This window comes from Coturnix japonica, chromosome 4 (genome assembly GCF_054131305.1).
Source record: "Coturnix japonica strain WE chromosome 4, WE-NBRP24, whole genome shotgun sequence".
Taxonomy (NCBI): Eukaryota; Metazoa; Chordata; class Aves; order Galliformes; family Phasianidae; genus Coturnix; species Coturnix japonica.
The window spans coordinates 13,047,557-13,059,709 of record NC_140666.1 but is presented as its reverse complement, the minus strand read 5'-3'; the positions used below and the strand labels follow the sequence as shown (position 1 = coordinate 13,059,709).

The following is a 12,153-nucleotide window of genomic DNA, read 5'->3' as shown; positions in this document are numbered from 1 at the left end:
TCAGATAGATGAATCCCATTTATTTCAGCAAAAGTCTTAGTTTATTTCAGCAGCAGAACTTAAATGGAAATTAATTGCCTCCTTTTGGTCCTTGTGGGTTTAGCCACAGAATCCTACAAGTCCAAGGATGCCCACAGAGCCTCGTCTGCCTGAAGAAAAATAGCATTTCTGGACTTGCCAGCATATTATCCATATGCAGACTCAGATTAGATTCACCAAGCTTCCCAGTCCTTACCCTGCTGCACCTTCTTCCCTCAGCCCTTTTTGCTGCTTGTCATGTTACAGTAACAAAGGGATGCTCCTAGGCAGTGAAATGGAAGATCAGCTGGTGGGCAAATGAGGTGATCACCTTTTCAGATGGACAAGCTCACCTTTCTGCTCTCAATTGCAGGGTGGTTTTGCTCTCTGCTTTCTGGCCGGCTGTAGCCAGCTTGTATCTGCTGACTTGGAAATGAGATAACCAGATTTTAGCAGCAGGATGGATCCAAGGCAGTTTATATTCTCAAGACAAAATGCTGGTATTCTTGGGAAACTTTGGACTTGCTTCTCAGATTCCTCCTTGGCATTGAGATGCTAAATGTTCCTTGACTTGAGCTCTTAGGGAATCTGAGTGACTCGCAGTTCTGTACGCCTGGGAGTGCTCATTTAGTCACACTTTGCACTTGCTGTTTTGCTGCATCATTTTTTTCCCCTCCGTGAGATAACTCAGAATGGCAACAGCTCATCTCTCGGAATGCTGTAACGTGAAGGTCTGCAGGGCTTGGCTCGTGAAGCAGCTGTTCCATGCTGATTTCCCAGAAATCTGTGATTGTAACCCAGGCTATCTTAGGTTTGGGTTTTAAATTGCACCCTTCCCTGAGACATCTGGGTGCCTTCCAGGTTTAAATTAGCTTTAGCAGGGATCTCTGTCTCCTCCACTGCTCAGACAACAGCAGCTTCGTGTCTCCCTACAGTCTGGCTCCAGAGTCATTGGTCACACAGCCCAGGGGCAGCAGGAGTGAGACATAAAATCACTGAATGACAGACCCGTGTGAAGTCATGTATCAGCATGGGAGAAAGGAGGAAAGCAAAGCTTTATAGGCTTATCTCTGTGCTTTGGCTCCGGCTGTCTCCTAGAAGGACTGGAGTTCCTATTAGCCTGTGCATTTGTTTTAGAGAAAGCTTCCCATAAATCACTGCTGGAAGAGGCTTGCACCTTTACCTTCAGTGAGGTCTGTTAAGAGGATACATAGTATGAAGCCTGGTCTTTTGCACTTATTCAATAGCCAGGCCATGAAGTGAGGTATTAGAAATGTTTCTGCCTTATGTGCATGCTGGGTGCCCCTGTTGAGGAGCAGCAACTGTAAATACACACACACACAAAAAAGAATAAAAGTATTTTGGACACTGTGATGTTTGCAGGGACATTTCCCCAGTGCTGGGCCTGGGCTGCTTCCCAAGGCTCTGCTGAAAATGGAGGTGGCTGCATTCCTAGGGATGTATGAGGCCACCCATTCCTCAAGCAACATGCTGCCAGCGTGCTTGTTAGAGCAGTGTAGTGCTTTAAATGCTAAAGCATGCTTTCCCTGAACTACAGATGTGTGCTTCTGTTACCTGTGCCTGCTGCAGAGGATGGATGGGCTCTGCTGTGGTTTGTTATGTGTAGTATGCTGGAAAGCTCCTTGTAATGTGAACTGCTGTTAATCCAGCCCTCGAAGTGTTGCTTAGAGGGAAGGAGTGTATGTCATTTACAGAGAGGAATTCTATCTGTTCTCTGTGCAATTATCCCTTCTTGGTGGGGCTTTCCTCTGCTGAAGCAAGTGTTTCTTCCCAGTCAGAATCAACTCTTGCTAAAGGGTCAGTCACAGATCTCATCTCATCTTGTATAATCCCTGATAATCGTGTTTTTTAAAGTTTTTTTGCCATCTGAAATCTCTCAAATCCCACAATTAGCTTGCCATCTAATACGAAAATCCCTCTGAGATCCTCTTAGCAGCATATGCTCAATAAATAGCATTATTTCAGGAGCCGAGAGGGCGGAGGAATTCCAGTGAGCATCTCCACTCTATATCAAGAAGCAGGTTTGCCTGCCAGTAATGCCCTGGCACTGTTCAACTACTGAGGTTTGAGAAACATCCATCTATAGCATTCATGAATAAATGGATTGCAATAAATCAAGCTCATCTGAAAAGGTCTCATTACCATTCGGTCATACAAAGATGCTGCTTTGGTCATCAGGGTGGAGCCAACCAAGTCCTTGAACATGTGACCTGGTGATCTTAGAGGCCTTTTCCAACCATAATGATTCTATTCTATGTTTAGTGCTAATTTAGTCTATAACACCAATCTAAAGACTGTGCTGCATTCAGTGCTTTGCAGAGCTTTACGCTGCTGAAGTTTGGCAGTGCTGATTAGTGCAGGTGGGGCCCTCCAGGCAGCCACCAGGCTGCACACAGGAACAGCAGCAGGCAGGACAAATGCCTTTGCTGAGAACTAGGGCCTAAGAGGATGCTATTGACCACCAAAGTATTGGCTAACACTTGGTGCCATAAATATGCATACACAGTAATAAAATATACAGGCCAAATGGCAAGGCTTTGTGCAGAGCAGACTCCAGGCTGACAGGGAAGCAAGGACCTGTTTGATGTAACGTGGCATTATTTCTTTTCCTGCAGCTCGTGCTGTTATTTATCTTCCACTCGCAGCTTCTCACATGCAGTGAGCAGAGGCAATCTCTGGTGTGCAGAAAAAGAGCTTGCTCAGCAGCATCTGTCCCCAAGCACTTCCTGGGGGCAGGTCCCATCTTTTTACTGCAGCCTCAGTGAGGGTGGAAATATGGGGTGCTCCCATCTGAGCTTGGGATGAGCTCTGCCTCCACACATTTGCCATCAGAATGGCTCTTTCCCACAGCAGCTGAGGACACAGGGATCACTTCCACATCGATTTTCCCAGTGGCTGTACAGGCTGTCAACTGGCTTGCAGGTTGCCAAAGAAGCAACATTCCCTGTTGTCACCTTCCCCCAGGGGAAGGACTGTAGCACTTGTTTTGTTTCTTGCTCAACTGCCCTGCCCCTCTCCCCAAAAAGGGAAACATTTTTGCTCTTTCCTTTTTCCCATAGCATTGGAGGAGCATCTGCTGCTAAAAGGGTCACATCATGGCTTGTAATTAACCAAACAGATTTAGAGCCTGCTGCAAACAGTGATTAGATTATTGTTTCTTCAGCACTCTCAGATAAATCTGCATGAATTCATGGGTGACAGTCTGAAGGAGATCTCTTCCATCTCCTTATCCCAGGGCTGATGTCTTATATCTAGGCTGGAGCAGTAAATCCCACACGCTTCCAGTTAACTGGATGATATGAGTAGCAAGGCAGTGTTTGATGGTTCAGCATTGCTGCACGTCCATCCTGCTGAACTTGGGGTATCCTAACCTGCTGCTGAACCCCATCCCAGGTTAGCTGTCCCCCGCAGCTCCTCATATCTCATATAACTGAAAACTGTGCTTTGACTGGTATGGCCCCAGCATGCAGAAAGGTCATACTGCCCTTCTTGCCCTGTGCTCCCAGGTGATATTTAATAAATGCCAGCCAAGTCACCTTGTTCTAGGAACAAATTAACTCACAGCGCTGCTCTGCATCCCCAGCAGCAGCATGGGATTCCCCCAGTGGCAGTGGTCGTGTAGACGAATACAAGAATAATTGTGTAAAAGGGCTACTGGGATGGACTTGTGTTTTCTTTCTCAGTTGTTCTTTCCAGCTTGCAGATGGCTGGGTCATGTCAGGCTGATGTCTCTTTATGCCACATTCAGGTGACACTACATCTGCCCTGTTTTGAGCAAGCTGCTTGTGCTTTGCCCCTTGGAGCTGCTCATAGTCTGCTGGCTCTCCCTTTGGGTTTGCATATCACTGCCTCATCAGGACGTGTTCATCAAATGGCAGCGGGCACAGAGTTGGCCATTAAAACAAGCAAGGTGCTGCATGGCTGCCTTTAACTTGAAGCAGAACACAGTCTCAGTACTTTAGAAGGACTTTTTCAACTTGGAGTTACATATTTTTCTTAAAGTAGTGGATGACACACGTAAGCTGAGGACATTGCACAACAGCTGTGTCAGAGAGATTTGACAATAGCAGAATTTGATGTCAATTATAACTGCTAGAAAATCTGATTGCAATGGCTGGTAGGTTATCTGTGAAATAATGACTGTGTTCTAAAATAGGTTGCTAGCATCTTTGGGGCTTTCTGCTCTACTTCTGGGGGAAGAAAAGAGGTCCTATCTGCCTTTTGCTTCCATCACCGCTCCTTTAATTTTTAAGCATGGTTACACCGATGGATCAGAAGGTCAGAAACACCATAAAATTGGACTGTATTTATCAGAGACACAACTTAAAAGATAGAGAACTTTTGTACGAATGCGCATAATGAGGCTGAGCAGCAAAGACTGTTTTACTTTGTCATAAGACCAGTGACTGGAAATATCTCTACCTCCGTTATACAACTCAATGGTACAGCCTCTTTTTAAATGTTGTGTTTCAGTTCTGGAAATGATAGAGGAGGAAAAAAAAAATTGAAAGGATTCAGTGAAGGGTAATGAAAATGATTAGAGGCACAGAGAACTTTTCATATGAGGAGAGATTTAGAAAGATTAGGTCCGCTTAAGTTAAGACAAGAGATGAATAAGCAGAGACACGACAGAGAGCTGGGAGGTAATGAATGGCACAGGAGAGGCACACTGGGTAATTTTATATGCTGTTTTCCAAAATTAAAAGCGGAGAGAAGAAATATATATATATATATATATATATATATATATATATATATACACACACATATAAAAGTAGTTCATTTATTATGAGAAACAACAATGGACAACATTTTAAATATGTTTTCCGCAGTGCTGATCTCAGCCATGGAAGCTGCTGTTAGAAGAAATGAAGATAATGAGCTCAGGAGAATGACGAGAAGGAAAAAGTGCTCTGGGGGAGAACCTGAGCCTGTTGGAAGGAGAGGGCAATTCAACTCTAGTGTTGGGTGGGAGCAAGATTCACCCTGCTTCAGTGCATCTGCTTAACTCAGTCGCTTGGGAGAGGGACTATGGGAAGCTGCAGCAGGTCAGATAGGTCTGGCAAGGTCACTGCCCAGAGAATGTTGGCAGCACATACCCAGAGAAGAACGTGAGATCAGAGTGTAGAAGCACACAGAACACGTGCAGAGTGCTTCTATCTCCCATTTTTTAGTAACTGGGGACTATTTTACCCAGAGGCTGTGTATGTTAGTGGCAAGAGTGTTCTCTTTCTAAAGAGAAAGATTTAAAAACAGATTTATACACAGACTTTGTGTAGAGATTTTGAAGTGATAACAGGTATGTGTAAAGGAAAAAGAATTAGATGTGATGAAACAGCTTCCAGGTAGTAGGGCTTCCTTACATATGCTGCGCTTCTCTTCCAGTCAGGCTTTATGCCCTAAGATAACCCCTGGGCTCTTACTGCTTTGTGAACCTTCCCAAGGCTTACAAAGCAGGCAGTGTTTAGAGACTACCTTCTTTCTACCTTACTAGAATATCACTGATTTTCAGTTAGGACTGGAAAGTCTGGTACCCTAAAGCCACAGAAATTTTAAAAAGGGCAGATGCAAGATATTAAAATATTTATAGAGTGATTATTCAGGAAACTGCAGGGGTTTCATAGAATCATAGAATCATTTGAGTTGAAAGGGGCCTTTAAAGGTCATCTAGTTCAACTCCCTATTCTATGGATCCAGGATTGTTAGAGGTGCACATGTTCAGATCAGTGCTAATGCGTTTTGGGGGCAAAGTGGATCTCCTTTCTTATTCATACCAAGTAAATTATATCTCATAACTCTGTGGACCAGTTTAGGAATGGGACATGTGCTTGACATGCGCGAGGCATTCTCTAGGGCATCCTGCAGAACATTTAAACCTCACTGTGGATGTTCTCTAACAGGATATATTTCCTCTGCATTATTCTGAAGTATGACTTCTTTCTGTATGTATCATGTGTTAGGTGTCTTGCCCCAGTGAAGGAGAGCTTTGGTTTAATCAGCATAGTTATAGAGCTGAACTGTCACCAAAAGACAGGGGAACAATAATATGATCATGCATAGTTTCTATTTATCTCAGTTAAACTTTGGCACTCTTTAGAGTCATTAAGTCTTTTCCCTGGGGTCATCAGGTAGTACATCCATTGCATGAGCTGAGCATGCTGACGCACCACACCTTAAATAGGTATTTATTGATGTGTCCAAATGGCACTTAAAATATCCAGGCAAAGATAACTTGGACAGGTTTTTACAACTGAGTCACTGAGAGGACTAGAAAAAGAGTGAGGACCAGAACTTAAGTCTGTAAATCTCAGTGTATGCGATTAATGTGTTTTCTACTGCAGTTCACTGCATGCATTTTTCCCTAAGTTTGTGCCTTTGATTTGCTGTGCATGGGAACAGTGTCAAGGGAGTAGTTACAGGATCTTTTCAGTGCTTTTCTCATAGATTCAGAGAATACTTAGTGAAAACCTGAAATCCTATTCTGGAGATGCTGGATATCCAGCTGCTTCCTTGGGCTCCATTTTATTCTTCCTGGAAGCTTTGTCCTAAAGGAATATACACACCACTGAGTTTTTGTGCTTCACTTTATAAATTCCTGCTTATTACAGTGTCCTAGACAATTCCATGTACTTGAATTTGACTTTGGGATACCTTTGATGACTTTGCATCTTTCAAATGTGTTCTCACATGGGCAAAACAGCTGAGCACTGTGCTGGTGTAGCACCATCTTCAACAGCACTGTGCTGCAACTGCTGCTTGAAAACAGGATTGCAGATTTCCTAGTCAATCCTACAAGACATATAGGTGGTAATTACACTGTGAGTTGCTCCCACCCAAACCACAAGGATTCCTTACAGTAGGTAAACTGAAGCAAAAAGGACAGTTTTGTGGCGCTGCATCCTGTCTGTATCTGATCCAGAATAAATTATTTCAGGTGAATTGTAAGTTTCTGTTGCTGTTGCAAATAGATTTTAGGTGCTTCATTTCAGAAATAACAGCTGCTTTCTTCAGCGAGTGATCTCACATTGGTGATCTAAAAGCAGTTAGTCCTGGTAACATAAAAATCGAAGTATTCACATCTTGTGCTGTTGGTATCACTGCACACTACAGGGTGAAGATACAGGGGACACACCCTGGAACTTCACATGCCAAGATGGAGGAAATCAATCTCTGTTAATAAAAAAAAAAAAAGGCAGGCTCACTGGTGCAGAAAATCACTACTCTGGAGCCATAAAAAGGCTCCTTCAAAAATTCATGGTTATAGAATGGAATCCTGGGCTATGGTGTAGTCCTGCAAGAAATAAGGATATGGAGAGAAAAAAAATCCAATTTTCATTAGATGGAGAAAATAAAGAATAAATCCCATATGCAAAGCCATTGATTGCAAGGAATGTAACTCTATGCTCAGTATGTAAGAACACGCTCCAAGTTTTCCATAATACCCAATGCTTTTCCTAAATACTTTTTGAAGTTTGGGGTTCATTGTTTTTTTTTTGCTTTTTTTCATTCCCCTAATGCTAGTTCCATTTCAGTAGATGTTTGATTATTCAGGTCAGCTGCCACTGGTAGCAATAATACATGCTACCCATAGCAACATACAGAAATGTAACAAACTCTGTATTGACTCAGTTACTTAAGCTTACTGCTCTATAAAGCACTTGGTCATGTTCTCTGCTGACAGCATCCACAACGTAAATGTAGTATGCAGTTAATAGCAGAGAGCATGCATCTTTGCCTTTGCAACCTTACTGTGTGTGCAACTGTCCTGAGAAGAGGCTTTTATTGCACGATGGGGCCCTGCAAACTCTAAATACCTTTATTTAAAGCAGATTCCCCATTCCCTGTCTGTGGGAGTCTCAATTCCTGCATTACAATCATTTGGGGTCATGACATTTAACATTTAGTCCTGCAGTGTAAATGGCTTAAGTTGGCTGATAATTTGGATGGTGTTTGGTTTGAAGTATGGCTTTTGCACAGTTAGTGCAGGTAGAATGCCAAGTTTGCTTTTGCAGTAGTTTAGCTCTCAGCTTTGGTAGACCTATAACAGTTTTTGCATGTAAGAGATTATTTTAGATGTAATCTAGTCAGCTGCCTGGAAATACAGGCACTCTAAATGCAAGCTACAATGCCTTTTTACTATATTATCATACACCAAATTATTCCCTTTGAAAAATAAATATATTTTTCACATATCTAATGCAGCTGCAGATCTATTCATGCAGGAACATTTCAGTAGTTCAGCTGATCAGCTCAGAGTCAAGAAGCAGCTTCTGACAGTTCATCTTGCTGCTTATTTAAGCATGTCTGAGTCACAACTACAGTGAATCCAGCCCCTTCTTTAACTTTTATTTATTCATTCATTCATTGTTATGGGTGCCTGTGTGAGGGGCTTGGATGAGTTCACTGTACTGTCATGTAGGTGCCATTATCCCCGACTGCTGAGTTAAGCTGAGACTGAAATACTCTTTTACACAAATACCTATTTTCTCATCTGTTATGTGTAGCAATATATTCATAATATTTGACACCTCAGGATGCACTTTATTTTCAATACAAGACAGACTTCCCTTCAGGGCAGCTGAAGGGAACTCTCCTAAGAATTAGAACACTCCTGAAGATCTCCCAACCCTAACTTGCCCTTTCTCAGTTCTCTATCGAAGAATTTATCAACAAAGACAACAGAATGGCCATTGTGTAGTTGTTGCTCTGCACTATATTCTGAACTGATGTGCTGTTAGAGGAGCCCTGTCCATGCCCAGTTGGGTTGGCACGTAGAATCATAAAGTCATAGAATCATTAAGGCTGGAAAGGACTTCTGAGATCATCTAGTCTAAATGTCCCTGTACCACCACTAATGGCCACTAAACCATGTCCCTGTGAACCACATAATTTGTCAAGCTCAGAACAGTATGTTTTAATTGCAGTACCCCTAAATCAGGAGTACATCTCCCGTCATTCCCTAATGAAAGCTTTCTTCTGCAGTTCCCTTTCCACATTCTTTTTTTAATCAGTAGGAAAGGATTGTATTGCATTAAATAAAAGGCAAGTGATGGGTGGGAACAAACACAGAATGTAAGCAGCAGCGTGGTGCAAGCAGAGCAGCCATGTTGCATCACTATTATTTGGCAAGGAAAAAGCCCTTCCTACTGTGCAGCACCTTTGTGAAGCTACAGACATAGCCTAGGAGTTAAGGAGAGGTCAATAAAGAAGAGCAAATGTGCTCTTGTGCCAAGGTGTTTAGGTTGTCTGCCAGAGTAGAGGAAAAATGGGAGGAAACTTGACCTGGAACTGAGCATGTTATTGAGTGGTGTCTGTATCCTGTTTGTCACAAGGTGTCTACACCATGGCTGTTACTACTGAGCCATGGGTTGCTGCATGGCGGGGTTGGCTATCCATGGTGCTTGTGGGGATGCCCATTTGGGTTGGTGGGCACCAGCAGGCAGCATCCAGCCATACTCAGGCACTGCTGTAAGAAACTCATGGCAAATTCCACGCAAACCTCACAGCCAAGAGAAAAATGAGGAGCAAATGAGTTTTTTAGCATCTGCTTTGAGAGACTTTTGCCTACTGCTGCTCATGCTGAGGTTAATTTGCTTCCTAAGAGAGCTGGAGTAAACACTGTGGCTCTGTTTGCAATCTGCCCCTCTGCTACTGCACATAAGCAGGGCCTTTTTTAACCAAAACAGCTCCAAATTACTGTACATAAACTGTAATCATCTGTCAGGAGCACTGTAGTTTTCTATTTTGCTGCTAATTGGATGATATGTTGGCAATAGTTTTTGTTAACATGGCTAGCACTGGGCAGGGTACACTGGGAGAAGGCTTTTATTTAGAAATGTTGCAAAAATACAGTGACTGTCTCCACTTGACAGCGATTGAAACCAATCGTCAATTAACTAAATAACAGCCAATTAGTTTGAAGGAAAAAGGAAGAAAATTGCTTACTTCTCATTCTTTGTTGAAGCAAATGCCAGTCAGAGGATGAGAGGTTTCTTTCTTTCTCCTGTGAGAAGACAAAATGTGAAAAGATGTGCAGAAAAAGTACTTTTTTATTTTTTTTTTAATAAATACCATCTTTTTCTCATACAAGAATATTTCAGAAACTAGATAAGAACGTCTTAAGATCCTGAGACATTTAATTTCCTGTGATTTTTTTATTTTTTTTTAAATCAAAATTACAATCATTATGCAGGCACAATTTTTCTTCCTTTCCTTTGTGCTGCTGCTGGATACTTGAGCACAAGGACAGCTCTGCAGAAGCTACCTGCCTGCACAAGAAAAGCCCAGCAAACAGCTATGACTGCATAAGCAGGGTTGGAATAGTAACAGCTGCATCACCAGACCAAGCCCTTCATCCTTCATATTCCACAGGGTTCTAGGGGTTCATGAAATCATACAGAATGATAGAATCATTAAGGTTGGAAAAGACCACTAAGATCCTCCAGTCCAACCATCAACCCATCCCCACCGTGCCCAACAATCCTTGTCATTTGGTGCCATATTGTAGCTGAGACCTCATCAAAAGTTGTGCTGCTACAAAACTTGCAGCACCCAGAGACTTCAGGAAGATGTAGAGTGGTTCCATCGGGACTGGTGTTTTGGTCCTTAGCTCCATCCTGTGTTTCATGCCTGCATCCTAACCTGCTTAGAAACATGGAATCATTAAGGTTGAAAAGAACCTCTAAGATCATCCAGTCCAACTGTCGATCCTTCGCTATCATAAATCGGTAATAAAGCCAAAAGGTTTTGACTGAGTGAAGACCACTGCACAGTGAAAGCCAGAAGAGCAAGGCTCTCTCCCAGTTTGCTGCTCCTTATGTTAGCTGTTAGCTCAGTACCATCTCATCAAAAGAAGCAGTGTAATTCAACACAGACTAACACTTGATTGTGCATGCTATAAGTACAGTGCCATTTAGCTCATGCCTGTCCCCAGGCAGAGCCTGATGTCTACAGTGGGTCTCTGACAGCAGATATTGCACTGAGCAGAGTAAGAGCAAAGCTTAGAGCAAAGAGGCAGATGCTACAAGCTACCTTAATATTAATATGGGTTAGTAAAAAACTATTTACTCATCACAACCTGGCTTTGAATTTTTTTTGCACTCTCTTCCTGAACAGCTAAGGCCAGAAGTTAATGCACAAAGGCATAACATGGCCATGCTATTTGCCTACACAGCTGAACTGCAGTGGGCCCCATGGGGCTGCCATCAAGGTCATGCCTACCTGATAGCCTTTAGTTGCATCCATCGATAATTCTTCACTTAGACTTTTTGTTCAGTGTTCAGAAAGATTTTATTCTGCTACTTTGAGCTGCTTGTGGTGTCGTTTCATGGGATTCAAATTGTGTTACTCTATTGTTAGTACTTCTATGGCCAGTGTTCTAAGTTGGATGGCAGAGTGAGAAGTATGTCTTTTAACTATCAGAAAAGCAACGAATAGCGGATTATTTTGCATTATCTGATGGGAGACTCTGCACTGCACATATTGATCTTTTATTTTCTTGCAGGAACATTTTACACCTGAATGCAAGTTCAAAGAATCAGTATTTGAAAACTACTACGTAACATATTCTTCGATGATCTATAGACAGCAACAGTCTGGCCGGGGTTGGTATTTGGGTCTTAACAAGGAAGGAGAAATAATGAAAGGAAACCATGTGAAGAAAAACAAACCTGCAGCACACTTTCTTCCAAAACCATTAAAAGGTAATTTCTTGGTTTTGCTCCATCTACCTGAACTGACTTTGTATTGTCAGGGATGTTTAATTGCCATGCATACATATTTGAAGGGTACAGCTAACTATATAACAAGGGTATAATATTCTGTAACACACTCTCAGTTGTAACCTGCTTTTTTTATGCTTCTCTATTATGCATAATGGAGAATTCTGCCTTTCTCTCATGTAACTAGATATATATATTAGTTTCTTTGTGCCCACAGTACACAGCATCTCTATTACAGGTAATGAAGGCTTCACTTGGAACAGCCCAAGTATTTACACAGATGTTACCAACTTACTGCATATCTCGTCAATCTGTGCTATATATTACAGGATGTTTGTTTGTCTGTTTTTTGCCTGGGATAAAGCTGCAGTGTGCAGTGCTTATTTAACCACAA

General features: G+C 42.3%; 1 protein-coding gene and 1 long non-coding RNA gene across 6 annotated transcripts in view; one reads left to right on the top strand and one right to left on the bottom strand.

The window, feature by feature from the left end:
• The window catches only part of FGF13 (fibroblast growth factor 13), a 204,088-nt gene that overhangs the window by 186,592 nt on the left and 5,343 nt on the right, over positions 1 to 12,153 (top strand). For all 5 annotated transcript variants that reach the window (XR_014945139.1, XM_015860419.3, XM_015860417.3 and 2 more), the window contains one exon: positions 11,543 to 11,741. Coding sequence is in view for 4 of the 5 variants with exons in the window: in XM_015860419.3 (XP_015715905.1) it covers positions 11,543 to 11,741 (199 nt within the window). In the remaining variant the exon portion in view is untranslated. The remainder of the gene's footprint in view (positions 1 to 11,542; positions 11,742 to 12,153) is intronic.
• LOC146760952 (uncharacterized) lies at positions 6,209 to 10,674 on the bottom strand. Its single transcript, XR_014945140.1, has 2 exons — positions 9,985 to 10,674; positions 6,209 to 7,330 (listed from the first exon to the last, which is right to left on the bottom strand). It is a non-coding gene; the product is annotated as an uncharacterized LOC146760952 (long non-coding RNA).